General features: G+C 35.3%; 4 protein-coding genes across 4 annotated transcripts in view; 1 reads left to right on the top strand and 3 right to left on the bottom strand.

Annotated features, from left to right (window-relative positions):
• Positions 1–836: 836 nt before the first annotated feature.
• On the bottom strand, positions 837–5,690 carry Rab39 (RAS oncogene family member Rab39). Its single transcript, XM_067786051.1, has 2 exons — positions 5,147–5,690; positions 837–1,624 (listed from the first exon to the last, which is right to left on the bottom strand). The coding sequence occupies exons 1-2, from the start codon at positions 5,252–5,254 to the stop codon at positions 1,076–1,078; spliced, it is 657 nt and encodes a 218-aa protein (XP_067642152.1). The 5' UTR covers positions 5,255–5,690; the 3' UTR covers positions 837–1,075.
• A 1,030-nt stretch (positions 5,691–6,720) lies between these two features.
• LOC137251451 (coiled-coil domain-containing protein 137) lies at positions 6,721–8,078 on the top strand. Its single transcript, XM_067786049.1, has 4 exons — positions 6,721–6,934; positions 6,987–7,473; positions 7,528–7,656; positions 7,735–8,078. Exons 1-4 carry the CDS (start codon positions 6,852–6,854, stop codon positions 7,987–7,989), a joined length of 954 nt encoding a protein of 317 aa, XP_067642150.1. The 5' UTR covers positions 6,721–6,851; the 3' UTR covers positions 7,990–8,078.
• Tim8 (translocase of inner membrane 8) lies at positions 7,976–8,782 on the bottom strand. Its single transcript, XM_067786052.1, has 2 exons — positions 8,538–8,782; positions 7,976–8,469 (listed from the first exon to the last, which is right to left on the bottom strand). Exons 1-2 carry the CDS (start codon positions 8,631–8,633, stop codon positions 8,296–8,298), a joined length of 270 nt encoding a protein of 89 aa, XP_067642153.1. The 5' UTR covers positions 8,634–8,782; the 3' UTR covers positions 7,976–8,295.
• Positions 8,783–8,900: 118 nt separating this feature from the next.
• Positions 8,901–19,352, bottom strand: part of LOC137251450 (uncharacterized) — a 152,638-nt gene continuing 142,186 nt past the window's right edge. The window contains exon 5 of the mRNA XM_067786048.1: positions 8,901–8,973. Coding sequence (XP_067642149.1) covers positions 8,954–8,973 — 20 coding nt within the window. The 3' untranslated portion in view covers positions 8,901–8,953. The remainder of the gene's footprint in view (positions 8,974–19,352) is intronic.

The raw sequence follows: 19,352 nt of genomic DNA, 5'->3' as shown, positions 1-19,352 counted from the left end.
TTGATAACAATATAAAAACTTTTGAACAACCTCTTTTGACCAAGCTAAAATTTTTCCTTTCGGATTTGTGGTCCTGGTTCCAAAGTACGTCTTTTCTATCCCGATTTTTTTGGGCGTGTCTTAAGAGTGTCATGCTGTCGCATAGAATTATCCTCATTTTCTTATACCCCCCATCTTAGAAAAAAAAAATATACAGTGATTTGGTGAACGCACACAAAGTGCTATTTTGTCATACAGCTTCATTACAAAAATTAATTTCATAGGCCACTGGGCCGTCCATCTTTGCAACTAGGAGTATTCTATATACGTGGATGTAATCTCCCCAGTCGACTGATTTGGTGGATCTCGAATAATGTAAACTTTGGATTACATCTGTTTACATTAAAACGGACAATGTCTACTTTAAAATAAATTGCGATATAGAAACCACATTAATCCTTATGTTAAGCTTGCTGAGATATGGCGTTCTCGAGCCGGCACCCGGGATAGAGTTAAATAATCCGACTTAAATAAATAAAATAAATGTAAGTCGCGATAACCTCCGAAGAGATCTAAGGCCGAGCTTCTCTTCCAAATTGTCGTGCTCCTCTTGATTTTCTCTACAAATTGTCCGGACGAGACCTACATGTTTTATGCCGACTTCGAACGGCATCTGCAAGGCAGATAAGTTCTCACTGAGAGCTTTTCATGGCAGAAATACACCCGGAGCGCTGTCGAGGGGCGACCCCGCATACGGTGTGGTAGGCGGAGCACGCTACCATCACACCACGGTGGCCGCCAAATAATCCCACTTAGATATTGTTAAAATTTCAGAACTTTTCATTTAAAAAAAGATGTTACATTTGTAGACGTACAAGTTTTATTAAAATTATAGCCTGACGCGTTTTGCCTCTACATTAAAACGTTGCGGTTATTTCAATGCTCGTCTTACAATGAAATAAAACATAAGTTATACATATACCATATACATATGCAACATTGACCATAGAGTGCCTTTTTCCAATGTGACAAATGCATACTCTTCTTCAAAGTACAATATCCCCCTCCTCCCCATCAAACAGCGAATTCAAATACATCAACAACAGGATAATTTTTCTGGTTCTGCCATAACCAAATTAAAATCTAAACTATTTGGTCGTGCAAATCCTGTTTTTATACCATCCCAACCATCTTCGACTTTGTATTCACCAGAACGTATTCGCGCATATACCTCTTGTGTAACCATACGAAATGCTTCTTCCACATTAACGCCATTCCTGGCTGAAGTCTCTACAAAATGAAGTCCCTTTTCCTTGGCAAAACTCTGCGCCTCATCGGTGCTTACTTCTCGGCGGCCGCCTGCACTAACTAAATCAAGTTTACATCCAACTAATGCGAATACAGGTCGATGTGGTTCAATATGCCGTTGAGCCTCCATCATCCATAAAGAAATGTGTTCAAAGCTGGCACGATTAGTGATATCATACACCAACAATACCCCAACAGAATTTCGATAGTATGATTTTGTTATTGATCGGAAACGTTCTTGACCAGCTGTGTCCCATAGTTGGAGCTTTATCTGAGTACCATCTTTCATTTCAATCAAGCGAGCAAAAAAGTCGACACCAACTGTAGGATCGGATAGCTGAAAAGAAAAAACATAAAACATATAGTCTACATATTAAACCAACTAACATTTATAAAAGTAAACAACGTTCCATTTTCCCATTAACTCCAGTTGTGGCACCTCGGAGGCACCTAGCGCAACATATTTTATTAAAAAAAAAATGGTTTGGCTCTTTGTGAATAAAGATATCGATATCGACCGATCCTAATTTGCAGTTTCAACAGGGTTGTACACAAGAGATAAGGGTGTTAAAATTGAAAAGATGGTTGGTGTCACGTGGGACATATATTGGATATGTTGTTGTTGTATTAACGATAAAGACACTGTCCAAAGGTTTTGGGGAGTGTTAAACTGCTCTACAAAATTAAACTTTTTTTTTTGTTTTCTAAAATTTGCCTTTTTTGAAAAGGGAGATCCATTGATTTTATCATATCTCTGGAAAGGGTTGTCCGATTTTGTTGGAGAAAACAGCATATAATAGCAAATAAAATTACCTTAAAATTGTTTAAATACCATTTTTTTAAATACGTATTGGTTTCAGAGTTAGTTGCATCGCATTATAAAAAATCAATTTTTTGTATTAAAAATTTCCATTTTTTTCTTCTTTAATTCGTAAAAAATCGAAAGAGACAAAAACTTACAACTTTTATTAGATGATCGTAAAACTGTGAACATTCCAAATCAGGCAAGCTTTATTTCATGAAAATCCATGGATAAACGGTAATATTATTAACAATTAAGTGAATGAAGGGAAAATACGTATTTTTAATATTTTTGTTTATTTATCTATTTAAGATACCTTTATTAAAGAAATTCTACAAAATTTAGTAATTGAAATATTTAAAAACAGTTTCTGCTTTTTGCTTGTCTACTGTAATTTTCTGAATTTCATTCTCGTATAAGAAACCAATTATAATCCCCCATCATATTTTCGTTCCAGAATCCTTGATAACGCTCCTCCATTGACTTAAGTTGTTGGTGAAATCGTTCTCCATGCTCGTCACTGACATCACCAAGATTTGAAGGGAAAAAATCCAAATGGGAGTGTAAGAAATTCATTTTTAGAGACATGTTTGCACCTGAAACTGAAATTATATGTATATGTAATTTAGAGGTTACAATTATGATGAATATACAAAAATCATATCATATTCCTACTTACCGATTTTCGAATAGTTGGTTAGTAAATCAGAAATGATTTCCTTATAATTTGGAACCCGATTATTTCCTAAAAAATTTGAAACGATCAGCCTAAATGAGTTTCAAGCAGCCTTTTCATCGGGTGATAGTAACGTCTCGAATGTTGGGCTCTGTAGTAGTTTTCGGATTTGTGGACCATCAAAAACACCTTCAGAAATTTTTGAAGCGGATAATTTTGGAAATATTGTTTGTCTTTTCTGAGGATTGCTACGCGGCATTTAGGCGGGGTTTTCAGGTTGATACAATATACCTAGACTTCTCCAAGGCATTCGATAAAATATCTCATAAAATTTTAATTGCGAAATTAGCTTGTTATGGGTTCCACTCTACGTTCCTACAATGGATTAAATCTTACCTGCACAACAGAAGTAATGTTGTAAATATTGACGGCGTTTATTCGAAACCATTTTGGGCCACCTCTGGAGTGTCCCAGGGCAGTATTCTGGGCCCTTTACTATTTATCTTGTTCATTAATGACATAAGCTCTTGCTTCTCATCTACCAAATTTCTGCTTTATGCTGATGATCTCAAGATCTATTCTAAGATCAGTTGTTATAATGATGTCGTTGTTCTTCAATCTGAGATTAATAAGCTTTATATCTGGTGTGTTAAGAACCGTCTTTTCCTTAATATAAGTAAGTGCCACACTGTGACGTATGGTAAACTGCTGAAGCCACTTCATACCTCCTATCATATTGCAGACTCTTTTCTTCGCACGACTCTTGAAGTTAAAGACTTGGGGGTATACTTCGACTCAAAGTTTAATTTTAACACTCACGTCAGCTTCACAATTTCTAAGGCGCTTTCAATGCTTGCTTTTGTCAGACGCCATTCCGCAAACGTCTCTGACCCCTGCACACTCAAAGTTTTATATACGCCCTTTATGCGGTCCAAACTTGAGTATGCGGCTTCCATTTGGCGGCCTTACCACGCAGTTCACATCAACCGCCTGGAGCGGGTTCAAAAAATCTTTATGCACTTCGCGCTTATTTCATTATGATTCTCTGAACCGATCCCGTCTTATGAGTCTCGATGCCAACTAATATCCTTACTATCCCTAAACAATCGCAGAAATCTTTTGGCTTCGTTGTTCATTATCGATCTTTTCACGGGCAAAATTGACTACGCGTTGCTTCTTGAAAGACTATGATTAAATACTCCCTGTAGAAACCTCCGCCACTTTGAAATCTTTTTCATAGGGCTGAGTAGAACTGTTTATAACTCAAAAGCGCCTATTAACCGAGCCCTACCAGAAATTAATTGCTTCTCAAGTGTTTTGGATATTGATTTCTCCGACTCAAAATACGCTTTTAAACTTAAACTAAAAAATTAATTAATCTGTAATATAAATTATTTTTGCTAGTGTTTTCCATAGCTTAATATAAGCCGGTTTCTGTAATTTAGTTGTTGTTGTTGTAGCGATTAGGTTACTCCCCGAAGGCTTTGGGGAGTGTTATCGATGTGATGGTCCTTTGTCGGATACAGATCCGATACGCTCCGGTAACACAGCACCATTAAGGTGCTGGCCCGACCATCTCGGGAACGATTTATATGGCCACATTGAACCTTCAGGCCATCCCTCCCTCCCCACCCCCAAGTTCCATGAGGAGCTTGGGGTCGCCAGAGCCTCGTCTGTTAGTGAAACGGGATTCGCCGCTCGAAGGTGAGGTTGACAATTGGGTTGGAGAAGCTATATGTTGCGCTACACAACCCCTTGAATCCCTCTGTAATTTAGTCATAAGTGTCTGTACTAAACATTTCTAACTAGAATAAATAAATAAATATAATCGAATGCTTTTTCATTTTTGTTTAGCGCCCTAACAAAATTCTTGACTATCCAAAAGTTTACGAAGCGAGTCAGAAGGTCAGAAATCTGCGAATCAGTTATCAGGTTGCGCTATACTACTATTTCAATTGTAGGCATTTTAATATATCAGTCTGTATCTATTAGATTCGTTTATGCTTGCAGCCTATCATTAAGCGAACAAATTATATGTACTCTGTATGCCTAATTATAAGAACATGATAATTTCGTATGATAAAAAATTTGCTTTGTTCTGTAAAGAGCTTTAAGATTTACGAGGTTTTGCCAAAGTAACGTATTATTTATGCGCCTATGTATGCTTGTTAATGCATATGATCTGTAGTTGGATTAATTATATGGTGATAAATCATGATTTATTTCTCCCATTAGATTAGCGGCTGTCCATCTTCAATTTACATTTCTTATTCAACAATTTATATATACCTATGTAACACTTTTAATGTTTTCGTTATTGCGTGTTACATTTGTTTCATATGTATATTTACATTAGGAAATCTGATTAGATCTATTCTTACCTCAGCGAATTTGCCATCTGTAAAAAATTTTAGTAACGAACTTTTGCCCACCGTACTATCGCCAATTAAAATTAGACGAAATTGATAATCAAAAATGGGCTCCACCATTCTGAAAAATTTCTTAAGGATGAACTGCAATTTCCACTTGTACAACAATCGCTGATCTTTTCTACTTCCCACCCTTTATATGGGAAACCGCCGTATACTTTTTTTTCTTGTGAATTTTCTGAAAATTTGCTAATTGTGACGATTTCAATGATAGATAGGCAAAAGAATACACGTTTTATAACTTAATCGTTCTTATTAGTAATTTATTTATATCTCAATCCATTTTATTATTGCACTGTATTTGCAAATACTAAATTGAAATTAATTTTAGTGCATCTGGATTATTTTTACGTCGGAAATAGTATTCTTTAATGGACACCTGCGTTATATATTATATATATATCGTGCACTTTGTTTATACAAATCTGAGAAAAAATTGTTTTTATATGTTTCATTGCTATATTTGCTATTGAAAATTTAGAAGGCAGATAACCAAGAGATAATAATAAAAGGCTGTCAATTGTTTGAAGTGACAAAAGATAACAAAACGGTGCTGCCGCCACATCTAAAACATTAAAGCCCCGACACATAAGCAGTTTTTCATACAGATGAATTTAACACAAACTTACGAATTATGAGTAGATTGCACGTATTTTTAAGGGGAACGGTAGATTGAGCGACACAGACATCATCTGATATGGAAAAGTAGCCAACTCCCAAATTTTGTTGCAAGCAAATCATAAGAAGAAGATTTGACATTTGCTTTGGCTAAGGGTGTTGCACATTTTGTAAGTTAAATTATTTTCCCACTGGTTGGTAACTGTTCTAACAATTTTCGCATTTAAAAACTGCAACATAACAATCGAATACGGCACAAAATATGTTAGCAAGTATTTTTGTTGTATAGGGAGAATGTTTATAACAGTGCTTCGCGAAATTTTGTATGTGAATGGGCAAGGCGTAATAAACTTCAATTGCCCGGTCTGAAGCTCCTTCATATTTACAAACGCAACATGTTGTTGTTGTTGTTGTTGTAGCTATTAGGTTACTCCCCGAAGGCTTTGGGGAGTGTTATCGATGTGATGGTCCTTTGTCGGATACAGATCCGATACGCTCCGGTAACACAAAACCATTAAGGTGCTGGCCCGACCATCTCGGGTACGAATTATATGGCCACATTAAACCTTCAGGCCATCCCTCCCTCCCCACACCCAAGTTCCATGAGGAGCTTGGGGTCGCCAGAGCCTCGTCTGTTAGTGAAACGGGATTCGCCGCTCGAAGGTGAGGTTGACAATTGGGTTGGAGAAGCTATATATTGCGCTACACAACCCCTTAAATCCCTACAAACGCAACATCTTGGTTGATTGTGGCGATGTTATTGCAATTCATAACCTTGTGTTAACGCATCTATATGAAAAATGTAATTGTGCCGCGGCCTTTATGCTTTATAAGTAGATTGCACCATGGTATAAATATTATTTGTACGGACATACATTGAGCTCATGTCTCAGGCCAACCAACGCAACAATGCGTTTATGTAGACCCGCCTAATGTGAATGGTATTTCGACTATCATAAGAAGAAGAATGTAAACAAAAAATGCTCATGTGGAAATTTTTGAACTTGGTAAATATTAATTGAAGATTTACGTGTAGAAAATGGTCCGTAAAAGAAAAATTCCTGCTCGAAAACATCATGGAGTACGAGATCCATTAAAACAGCTCGAAGAAAAGGAGAAAAAGTATGTTTGCATGCATTTTCATAACAGCGGTTTGATATATCTTTTTCCTTAGGCTGAGTAAAGTAACAAACAATCCTCCAGAACGTGATAATCAACAAATGTCCTACAAGTTTACGCAATTTAAGAAACTTCTTGAAGATACGAAATCAGGCAAAAAGTTCAAGAAAATAAAAAGAGGCACGGAAGATGTGCCGAAAAGCAAAATGCGTTCGAAAAAAATTTCGGCCATACAACAGTTAAGAGACGAAACTGATGAAGATTATGTAAAACGTGTCAATCGACTAACAAGTCAATCACTACGGGAAGCTCAATATGAAGCTAAATACGGTGTTAACGTTGTTCGAAATCCCAAAACAGGAGAAATTTCTATACATAAAAAGCCCAGGAACGAAATTGATGAATTAATTAAAGAAAAGCAAAAGATTAAACGCAAAGGGGGCTCTTCTAAAAACAAAGAAATAGTTAAAACTAAACGCCCTCTGGACCCCAAGGTAGCAAAAGAGTTAATCAAGCAGGCAATTAAAGAGGATAAAGAAGAGGTAGACTGGAGTAAAAAAACAATTAAATCTTAATTTTAAATTATTGTATTTAAGAAATCAAGGACAGCATCGGATAAGGAAGAGTACAAACTTGATTTTGTGCCGTTTGGAGAAGTTGTACATGCACCTCCAACGCTGTCAACATTGCCACGCAAAGCTCAAAAATCTGAGACAGTCCCGAGGGTAAGCTATAATAAATTATTCTTTGCCCTTCTTATCGAATACGCTTTACTTAAAAAATATAACTATTTTCGTTCTTAGCCGGGGAAAAAATCAAATTTACTGCTCAAGTCTCTTTTACCAGAAGCAGAAGTAAAGTCGCCTTTACCAGCAGCTGATCAAAACAATGCGGAAAATAAAAAATCTAAAACAATTACTGGCAAAATCCAGAAAATTGCGCTCAGTGGAAAGCGAAAGAAATTGCCACTAGCAACCAGAAAAATGTTGGATGATGAAAGAGATAAATTTATAGAAATATACAGAAACTTAAAGAAAACAAATGTTAAGGCGCCCTGATATTCAAGCTTAGGCAATACACCGTAATTTTTATTTTAAAATAAATACAACAAAAAACTGTTTCAATAAAAATTACCTCGTTAAAATAAGCTAAATGTGCTGACTTTGAGAAGCCATCATCACATTAATTCTGCGGTATTTGCTAGACGTTTAATAATGTACTAAATACATCCAGCGTATCATTACATCATTCTAACGCAATTGGTACTGAGTAGTTTAGAGTTTATTGTTTGTTTGTAAAACGAGTTCTCCGTTGTGAGGCGGTATGACCTCTGAAGAGGTTTAGGCCAAGTCGTCTGATATTGATTACAAATCTCCCGCACGTTTTTGCAGCAATTGCGCAAAACGCTGCGTTACCAGTAAGGATGTATCAATGAAACGATCAACACAATTACTAAGGCATGTTTCGGTCGAGCTGTCCAACTTCGATCCTGGCTTACTAATGCATTTATCCCAGCAGATGTCATTAAATTCATGAATCTATGTATCAGTATAAGAATTAAATGTTAGCGAACCTTATCAATGAAACTGGCAACGCTCGTACCAACCTGTGCATTCACCTGCGCCTTCTGTTTCTCCATCATCAAGAATTCCTGCAGCTCTTTGTCGCCTGAGATAGATGAAAGTGATTCAAAATCTGACATTTTTGTTTATTATAACTTTAACTTAAGTAGGGGCTATTTAAAATCAACAATCCCTTGGCCCTTGCGTAGAAACAAAATTATATAACCTTAATCAAATTGCTTTACTTGCGCTGGATTTCGATCCTGAATCTATTTAGTCGATATTTTTGAAATAAAAAAATCGATTCTGTTTTCTAGAATCGTACGATTTTTCAGCCCTATTAAGCTGCTGTTATCCGCCGACGTGTGTAACTTGCGTATGCAAAATTTATGCCGGCAGTGGCTACGAAAAAAATTACCTCCTTGAATGCATGCTTGTGGAAATATTAACTTTTTCTATTTCAATTTTTGATGCAAAAGTCTGGAAATAATATTAAATAAGTATAAATAGATTACATATTTATATCTGCACTTTTACATAATCCTTTCGAATGATTTTCACAATTCTTCAAACTTTAATTAGGTGTTTTTGCATAAAACTGCAAACGGTCAAAAATTAGCTTACAAAAGCTTACTAGGCAATTCTGTTTAGTGGAGAGAGCAATCAGCTGACACGTCTTTACGGAAAAAATTAAAATTGTTTTGATTTCTACGCTCCGGGCTACGTTTGTACATGCGTTCAATATCGGTGAGTTTTCATTTACATTACACATTCATAAGATAGGTCGGGAAATATACGGAAAGCCTAATTTATTTAAATCACAGTCAAAAAAGTAATGAGAAACTTAACAAAATATAAAGCTCTACACGTGTAATATGTTTCCCTCATGAAAAATATCACTTCCATGGCTGTTTACACAAATGATAATGGTCGCTTCAAAGCAAAGATAACACAAGGCGTTTCATTGGTTTTCGTATGGCATTGTCAAATCGTAGGCGGGTAATCAAAGAGTTTATGTTAATCTGCCTTTTGTTGCGATGCTTCGCCCGACAGATGCGCTAAATGTATGGTCTCTACTATATCTCGATACGCAAAGTTTGTCGAATGCTAAAGTATTCAAAAAGTTGAGAAATTGCCAAAGGAGGATTTACAACCCTTTGATGGCTTCAAAGCGAAGAAAATAGCAAGGAGTCTCATTGTTATTTTATGGGTCTGTCAAAGCGCAAGATCGATGCAACACAACCAAAGCGTCTATGTAAATCCGCCTTAATTTCTGTCGCTGTGAAAGTCTCCCGCAAATAAACGGTGCTTGGGTACAGAAATCCAGAAATCCTAGAAAATATTTTACCGATATACTTTTTTGTTGAGTTTAACAAGTTTTTCACAATTATTTGAAAAACTTTACGTTTTCTATGCTTTTTACAATTAGAGAAGTAACCTCACGTAATTAATTAAATTTTTAATGAAAATCAATAACTCTGAACTGAACAATTTTCGCCATGATATAAAATTAAATGCTGAGGAACAGGAGCAATACTTTTGTGACTACATAAACCCTGTTTCAATCTTTTACGTCCCTGCGCAGAACACTAATTTGCCGTTTTCAACCGATACAACAATGGCAACCCAGATTTTCCCGTTATGCCAACGTAAGCGATTGCCTGTCAAAAAGAAGTCAACACACTTGTACTTATCCACAATGATAAGAACAATTTCACATTTAATTTGGCTATGGGTGCTGGCACGTGTTGCGAGTGAAATTATTTTTTCCACTCGTTCGTAACATTTTTCGCAATTAGAAATGAATACGACACAAAGTATGTTAGCAAGTATTTTTGTTGCAAAGCTAGAATTTGTATAACAATGCTTAGCGAAAATCTTATGTGAATGTACAAGTCAAAATAAGCTACAATTGCCAAGCCTGAAGTTCCTTCATATTTATAGACGCAACATCTTGGTAGATCGTCATGTTACTGGAATGCATAAGCTTGTGTTAAACGCATCAATATGAAAATTTGGATTGTGCGGCGGCCTTAATAATCAAATTTTAGAGTTGCGAATTTTTTTCATCGAGAAGGATCCACCTCTGCGGTGTAATCTCTACTTTCGCCTCGATTCTGAGCGTTACCGTTAAAACAGTACCCAGAACATTATGTAACCGAATATCGTTACCAGTTCTTTTATCCGCGATTCTGGCCCAAGTGGTAACGATGTCATCACCGAAAAACTCGCCAGTGTCTAGGGAGAAATTTGAAAGGTAGTTTTCTTCGCTTTCACGGTTGCCACTTTGGTCCATTTGGACCAAAAATGGGCTTGGTCGCTGGTTCCTTTTCTTCAATTTTGGTCCTTTTTAGGCAGTATCCACGATTCTTTCTTCTTCACTCAGGTAAAAATTCACAATATTGCCCAAAAATTCGCCACACTTTCGTTAGCCCCCATATAATTTTGAATTTACTTCAATGCAACTCTCGCCATAAAAAATTGCTCAGTCAATAAAATTTACCAGAACAATAACATTTCACCTAGGATATAATTTATGCCAGGCATTGAAAAGAAAAATGTTGGCAGATACATTGTCGTTAATTGTTAATGAAATAACCGACTAATAAAAAAGGTCTTGTTTTATAATAATATTAATAACGGCTAGATATTTCGATCGGCTATCCAACACTATGTAAAATATATGAAAATAAAAATTGCTTCTCGCTTAGCATAGCTTATAGCGAGCACTCTGCCGTGAGCCTAACACTTTCAAAACTTATACAAAGAAATTCTATGCATTACTTCTCGTTTGGCCCGTTGATATTTAAATCTTTCTCACCCAGCTCAATGAGTTCAAGGAATTCCAGGACTATTGTGGTGTTAAGCCACGCAAGGTAATTGAAAACTAAGTATCTTGGCATAAGAAATATTTTAACTCGAAGACAGAAGGATGCAAAATCAAAAGAAATTTGATTTCGGAAAAAATGTTTTGTATAAAATTATTCCCGTAGGTGCTAGCAGAAACCCTGAGGTCTGGGATCAATACTCACTAGGCTCTGATATGAAGTTTAAACGTTAAAGGAAAAAGTAAGCATCTAAAAAAATAGCACTAACAAAATTGCTTAGTTTCATTTATGATTTACTGAGTTTTACACATACATAGTTCGGCAACACCAGATCGCAAATTTTGAACCGTTTCTTAATAAAATCTAACTGCACTATACATTTTATTTCATTGCAATCAACAACTTATTGCTAGAACCAAGAGCTTTGTGACCAAAACTAGGTTCAAAACGTTTGGTTGGTAAAAGACAAAGACCTATCCTATGTCAAAATATAGTACCATTTTTGGTTGCATGCACATATATTTTGTTCAGCTTGAATTAAAGGAAAGTCTTCACTATATTCAGTAAAATTTTATATGGAAACATCCTAAAATTTTGAATTTTATACTAATTAAATAAAACAAAAATTTGGTCCTTTTTTCGATGAATTTTGGTCCCAAATGAAAACATAGTGTGGCAACCGTGTTCGCTTTACCGAAAATGTCTCACTTGTAGATACGAGGTTAACGAATAAACGCGACGATGTGTATATGCATATTATGCATGATGAGTTTCTATATAGGTATATTGTAATTTATTCTGTGAAAGTACATAATGTAAACAAATATGGGTAGCAAGAGGCAACACTTTTTTACTATTACCTATACTAACTTATTTGCGCTTACTATTCTTTATTTGTCAGTTTTGCCTTTTCTGCTGTTGTGTGGTTATTTCGATGTAACCACCTACTTTTGTGGGTAAAAAATTATCCGGCTACTTTCGCGGGTAGAATACCAAAAGGGTGTAAGAGTTGCCACATGATTTCGTTACCGTGGTGAAAAATGTTGTTACCACACTAGAATCGGGGCGTTAGAAGCACATAATAAAAGGAAAAGTGAAAATTTGACAGAACATAACCTAGCTCCCAGGGATGTAACCCATTGTGAATGAAACCAAGTGTGATATCTTCTGCATAGACGTCAAAATTTCAAAGTGATTGGATCACCTGATTTGTAATTGACCATCGCTGTCTCACTCTATATCTCTTTCTATCACCCGCTGAAGATAGGCGCCGCCATATTGAACACCCTGTCAAAACGCTAAAAAGTAGCCATATTGAACATCCTGTCAGGCAGTTGACAGATAAGATATCACACTTAGTCATCATTCACAGTGTTAGCAGTGAATACCCTTTCAAAACGCTAAAAAGTAGCCATATTGAACATCCTGTCAGGCAGTTAACAGATAAGATATCACACTTAGTTTCATTCACAATGATGTAACCCATTATGGAATTTTAGAAGGTGGCGCATTGCGCATGTAAACATTAGTACAGCTGTTTTTTATGGGCAATTTTTACGTCATTTTCCTTCAGCTCTTGTTGTTTTCTTTCTTTCATTCGCTGAAGCAGTCAAGTGTGACGTAGATGCGCGGAGCGAAGCAATTTTGAACTCGTGAATGCACAATCTTCTGTGTGTGTTTTGTGGATGTAACCATTGTGAATTCATTCAAGAGCGAATTTGTGAAAAAAAAAACGTTCGCAATAGTAAACAGCCTTGATCACCTGTTGAATCGCTGTTCGATTACTTCAATTATTTGCTCAATAGTATTTTTCAAACATTTTTGTAGACGATTGGTACATTGCACTACTCACATATTTTAAAATATTTGCTTGGCTTGAGGTTCATATTTGCTCTATTAACTAGTTTTTAAAATCAATATTAATTTGTAGACTTATGTAAAATAAAAATTCGTTTGAAACATGAATGGGCAATTCATGGCACTTTAATTTATTAACCGTTTGAAAAAAACAACCTTTCTTTCATCCCCTGCATGGCGGAACGATACAAGGTGACAGCATGGGACAGCTGGTTATAAACTTTTTTTTATTTGATTTTAAACATCAACTTCCGGTGCAGTACGATTTTGACATTTGTACATCGAATTTGCAAAAACAAAGTACATGGAATTTTTATTTATGTTTGTAGGTATGTCACCATGCTCCCACCTTGTATCATTCCGCTATGATCCTCAGGCCATTGTGAATGATAACTAAGTGTGATATCTTCTGCATAGGCGTCAAAATTCCAAAGTGATTGGATCACCTGATTTTTATTTGACTATCGCTGTCTCATTATGTATCTCTTTCTATCACCCACTGAAGATAGGCGCCGCCATATTGAGCACCCTGTCAAAACGCTAAAAAGTAGCCATATTGAACATCCTGTCAGGCATTTGACAGATAAGATATCACACTTAGTTACCATTCACAATGCTGTTAACTGCCTGACAGGATGTTCAATATGGCTACTTTTTAGCGTTTTGGCAGGGTGTTCAATATGGCGGCGCCTATCTTCAGCGGGTGATAGAAAGAGATACAGAATGAGACAGCGATAGTCAATTACAAATCAGGTGATCCAATCACTTTGGAATTTTGACGTCTATGCAGAAGATATCACACTTAGTTTCATTCACAATGGTTTTAGCTTTTGCTTTGTTGTGTAATTATTTCTATTTACAGACAGTGGTGAAGTGGGTTTTGTTAAAAAAGAAAAACCCATTGTAAACTTTACCAAGTAGCGCAACTAACAGCTGATCGCTCAAAATTTGCACACACACACAAACATCACTAATGGCCATATTACGGAAATCTTAGGGAAATTGAAGTTAAATTTTTAAACAGACATAAAATGTTATAATTTTAGAATATATAGCATCTAGGACACCTTAATTGCAGTAATTGAAAGAAAATGTTTGCTTATACTCAAGTATTTAATTATTTTTTCGAAATTTATCTTTAATATTGATGCAATGATTGATCCAATGCAACTCTGGTCTTCCTACTGTTCTTCATTCCACTCCATTAGAGTGCCTATTTTCACGGCCTGCGAGTGCCTTCCACTCTATTCGCAACATAACCTCGAATTAAGCTGCCAAACTATATAGTAAACAATGGAAAAACCCCATGTTCTGTGGTACCCTTCGTACCAGATAATATGCGTCTGGACTGCCTGTGGAAGCAGCTACAGTGGTTCTTTACCATTGTTTACTATATAGTTTGGCAGCTTAAATAGAGCTTATGTTGCGAATAGAGTGGAAGGCAGTAGACTAGGCAGTCGAATGTCATATAATGAAGGAATTGATGTTCGGAGTTTTTTCAAAATTTGCCCGAAATCCTGAATCACAAAAGGGGATGTAGTTAAGTACGAAAATAAAAAAATGTAGTTAGGTTTTGCTCATTTTTAAGCAGGAGATTTTCATTTTAAAAATGTAATGTACAAACCATTGTTCATTCTATTACTTTTTAGCAGGAGATTTTCATTTTAAAAATGTAATATATAAACCAATGTTCCTTCTATTACTCATTTTATCTATGGGGCTTCACATGCACTTTATAAAAACGTGCTTTTTATTTTTACGAACTTATTCCTCAATGAAAATAAATGAAACACGTATTAATGTAAGCATTATTTATGTTTCTTACTTCTTAAATGTTCTTCTCAAATATTATAAATGTGTTAAAAGTAGCAGAACTTGCATAATATTGACAAACCTGATATGTCAAACTAATTTTATATAACAAAAATGATTTCATAAATTGCATGCATTTTATACATATGCATTATATTTAAAATTTTCTCTAACTATTCGTTTTGTGCTGATTAATTTTGCTTATGCATAACTTTCTTTCGCTATATAAGCTAACAATTCCAGGGGCCGTTTTCACCATCTTCGGTGAATGCTAACAAACACTTTATTTGAAAGAAATCGTTCAGTGGTTCGTCAAATAAGGGTTACTTTAAAATAACGGGCGTTAAAAGTTCCCCTGTCACAGGAGGAAAAATGAAATACAACTATTTTTATAACATGAAGATAGATAGAAAATTTATTGGGGATTGCACTGCGACCGTTGATCTATTGTGCCCTCATCAGATTGCGTCGCGTTCCAGGAGGATATGTTCCAGTGTCTCTCCTGATCGATCAATTATTTTTTTTTTTTAGTTGAACGGCTATAGAAAATCGTTTTTTTTTTTTCTAAAATGCACGAAACTTCAAGAAGAACCTAAGTTTTTAATTTTTTGTGTGTTGCTTTGACGTTGGCGTCGCGTTGCTTATGGATTGAAGCAATTAAAGCACGTGTGTTCAAAGTCAGATGTAGACGCAACGCAAGTACCTAAACGACGCAAAAGTCACCTTAAGCGTATTTGCTTTAGGTGTTATTTATCAATATTAATTAAAAATGTTAGATCTCCTAAAAAGTTGAACTTAGGCAAGATACACAAGAGGCGTAGCTTCGTAGACGCCTGCAAAATATGGCATGCAGCTAAGATCTCTCTACACCTCAAGATTGCTTATGCTGTGCCTAATACGCGCCTATGAAGCTACGCCTCGTGTCCATCTTCTTTTCGATTATATTTCAAAGAATTTATTTTTAGCTTTAAACTTTGTTCATACATGCCTACTACTATGGCAGTCGCTTGCATAGTACTATTTCATTATTTAAAAAAAAATTAAGTTCGGAAAAATGCAACCTTATCACGTGCATTCTCAAACACGGTTGCCATACTATGTTGTCATTTGGGACCAAAATTTATCGAAAAAAGGACCAGACCTCAAAAAAAGGACTAAATTTTAGTTTTATTTTATTGGTATACAAACAATTCGTAAGGTACTAGAGTATCGTATTTGTTGTAAAAAGCGAAAATTGTAGGATGTTTCAGGTGTGTCCTATATAAAATTTTAATAAAGAAGACACTTGGCTCTAGTTCAAACTGCACAAACAAAAATAAAGTATACCTTTAGGTACCACATTTTCAAATTTTTAGGATAAGACTATGTCTTTCACCAATCTAAAGTTGTGAACCTAGTTTTGCTTGATTGCAATGAAATAAAATGTATAGCGCACTTTGGTTTTAGTAAGGAATGGTTAAAAAATTTGCGTTGTGGCAAACTCAATAAATCGTAAATGAAACTAAGCAATTGTGTTAATGCTATTTTTATAGATGCTTTCATTTTCATTCCCAGTTTAAACTTCATATCAGAGCCTAGATTCAGTAAGTGTGAGTTTTGAACTCAGACTAAAAATGAAGCATCTTAAAAGTTTCAACTGTACTATAATTGAATACCGATCGAAATATCTAAACACTAAAACAAGTCTTTTTCTGATAAGTGCGTTGTTTCATCAAAAATTAATGACAATGTGTATGTCCGAACATTCAACACTTCATTTTTAATGCCTCGCCTAAATTATCTCCCAAGTGAAATGTCATTGTTCTGCTACATTTTATTGATAGAGCAATTTTCATGGTAAGAATTCCATTGGAGTAAATTGAAAATTATATGTGGGTAATAGATTTGCAGCAATTTTTTTAGCAGTGTTTTGCATTTTTGTCTCAGTGATAAAGAAATAAAAATACCAAAACCGTCCCGAAAAAGAACCAAAATTGAGAAAAAGGGACAAAAGGACCATATAGGGTGGGGTGGAAGGGAACCTACTTAAGTGGCAACCGTGTTCTCAAATGCAATCTTCCACATCAAATACATACACATATATGTAAGTATTTCGACATTACGAAATACCATGTCGCGTTGTGAGGCTAAGTATTTTTGCATGAAAGCTTTTTGACCACCACAATACCACAGATTAAGTAAAAAATTTCACAAAAATAATAAATTTTTTCGAAAAATCACACAGAATATCCGCAGTCATTGTTTACGAATTTAGAAACAATGAGAATGGCAAATACGAACTGGTATGAAATGTAATGTCAAAACGTATATGCACATGGTTGTATTTATATGCACAAAAATGCTTTAAAATCGCATGAAGTTGTTAAAATATAGTTCAAAAATAAATGATAAAAACTTTAATATAAATAAAAATATTCTTTTAATAACAACAAAAACGCCTTATATATTCTATATATATATATCAATTGGTAAGGATTATCTCACTTTAAAATTTAAAGTAAATAATCTAAAGTTTTTTTTTTGAAACTAAGTCGAGAACTGTGCGTGTGAATGTGCGAATTTTACCGATCAGCTGTTAGTTGCGCTACTTGGTAAAATTTACAATGTTCTTGACATTAGCTCCCAGCTGCTATGACTCACCCTAGAAATATCGCGACAGGTGCACACAGGTGCCGTACAATTTTGACATTTGTCCATCGAATTTACAAAAACAATGTACATGGAATATTTATTTATGTTTGTAGGTATGTAACCATGCGGCCACCTTGTATCATTCCGCTATGATGTATACATACTATAGTATAGAGAAATATTAGTTTATTTATTCACGCAAACGCTAAATAACATTAGAATATTCGTAGTAAAAAATATAAAAGTTGTATTGCCCCTCTTCATTTACCTTCATTTTAAATTAAATTCACTCCGATAATTCTTTCCGACAAAATTCCTCTTTAGTACTTTGACATATGATCCTCTGTGGGTGCTCCATGGAGTACTACAGTGAAAGTACTTCGGAAAGTACTCTCACGTATGTACTCTATGGAATACTCACAAACAAAGCGAAAATGGGATCACCTACTCCCCTCCTAGGACATCGCAATGTTAATTGGAGCACATTTTTTGTATGAATACAGATTAGTTTTGGAATATTCCTATACTCCCAAAGGAGTATTCCTTACATTATTTATGGAGTACTCGCGTTTTTTGAAGGGTTGCCACTTTGTTCGATAACATAAAATTTGGTTTTCATCTCAGTTTAAGCGGCCAAAGTTCCAGAGTTAAACTCTAGTCAACTTTAACTATAGTTTAAACTCGCACTGAAAAACTGGGCATAAGAGGAACATTTTTGAATTGCCTCGCATTTAACCATGCGGTGTAGGCACCATGTGTAACTGTGATTTTTGCAAAGAGAATTAATTAATTAAATGTAGGTAATCAATTTTATGCACATCTCACCAAAAAAAAAAAAAACCAGCTACTACCTCTTAGCAAACATCGAGCAAATGGCTTCAAGTAACGAGTGACGTCTCTTGTCATAATTTATTTTCTTTGGTAAAATTAATTAAAGGGCCCATTACTGATACTTAGCATAGACTTGACTCGACTTGGCGTAACTTTGGCAACTTAGCCACGATTATACTCCACTTAGCGCATACAATCTGGCACATAATCAGCTTTGAAATTTATTTTTAAATAAATGTAAATTTTTATGACAAAATGTCAAAATGTAATGGAAACAAACAAATGGCATCTCAAAATGTAAACGTCACTTAGAACTTACATAGAAAATCAAAATTCAACAGACTTCTAAGGATGGTTTTACTATATATGGTCGTCTCATCTGTACATCAACAAAATATGTCTGTTCAAATTGTTAAAATCTGTGTATTGGTATTAGGCGAATGGAATGAAATGAAAACATAAAACATAGCAGATTTTGTGTGTGGTAAGACAATGTATAAATATATATTACCAAAGCGAAAAAGAGTATTAAACACCACAACACCATTGTTGAAGCGTTTAAAAGGCTAAAAAGTGTTGGAAACTAAAAATCACCCTTTTCTCTAGTCCGCGGTGGTTTAAATTGCCTTTCATAATTTACAAAGGCACGGGGATGCAAACAACGTTTAATACCTATTTTCCTTAGGTTTCGGGGACGGATATATATAAATTTTATTTTTTTCAATAATTGTTTGCTTTTTGTAGCGATGCTCGAAAGTAGCTTCGTGTGCAGATCTTGAGGCGTAGAGAAATAGTAGCTATATGAAATATCTTGTACGCGTCTATGACGCGTAGCCTCGTGTGCACCTTGCCTAAGTGACCGTTCTGAAGTCAAGTCAAGTCTATACTAAGTATAGGGCT

Source organism: Eurosta solidaginis, chromosome 4 (assembly GCF_040869045.1).
Source record: "Eurosta solidaginis isolate ZX-2024a chromosome 4, ASM4086904v1, whole genome shotgun sequence".
In the NCBI taxonomy this organism is placed as follows: domain Eukaryota; kingdom Metazoa; phylum Arthropoda; class Insecta; order Diptera; family Tephritidae; genus Eurosta; species Eurosta solidaginis.
The sequence above is the reverse complement of the archived record's forward strand: the minus strand, read 5'-3'. Positions and strand labels throughout refer to the sequence as shown.

Coding starts and splice junctions, on each gene's coding strand:
- Rab39 (XM_067786051.1), bottom strand. CDS start 5,254: ATGGTGGAGCCCATTTTTGATTATCAATTTCGTCTAATTTTAATTGGC. Junction 1,625..5,146: donor CAGATGGCAAATTCGCTGAG/GTAAGAATAGAT, acceptor TTTTCTTTTCAG/CTATCCGATCCTACAGTTGG.
- LOC137251451 (XM_067786049.1), top strand. CDS start 6,852: ATGGTCCGTAAAAGAAAAATTCCTGCTCGAAAACATCATGGAGTACGA. Junction 6,935..6,986: donor CTCGAAGAAAAGGAGAAAAA/GTATGTTTGCAT, acceptor CTTTTTCCTTAG/GCTGAGTAAAGTAACAAACA. Junction 7,657..7,734: donor AATCTGAGACAGTCCCGAGG/GTAAGCTATAAT, acceptor TTTCGTTCTTAG/CCGGGGAAAAAATCAAATTT.
- Tim8 (XM_067786052.1), bottom strand. CDS start 8,633: ATGTCAGATTTTGAATCACTTTCATCTATCTCAGGCGACAAAGAGCTG. Junction 8,470..8,537: donor AGGCGCAGGTGAATGCACAG/GTTGGTACGAGC, acceptor ACTGATACATAG/ATTCATGAATTTAATGACAT.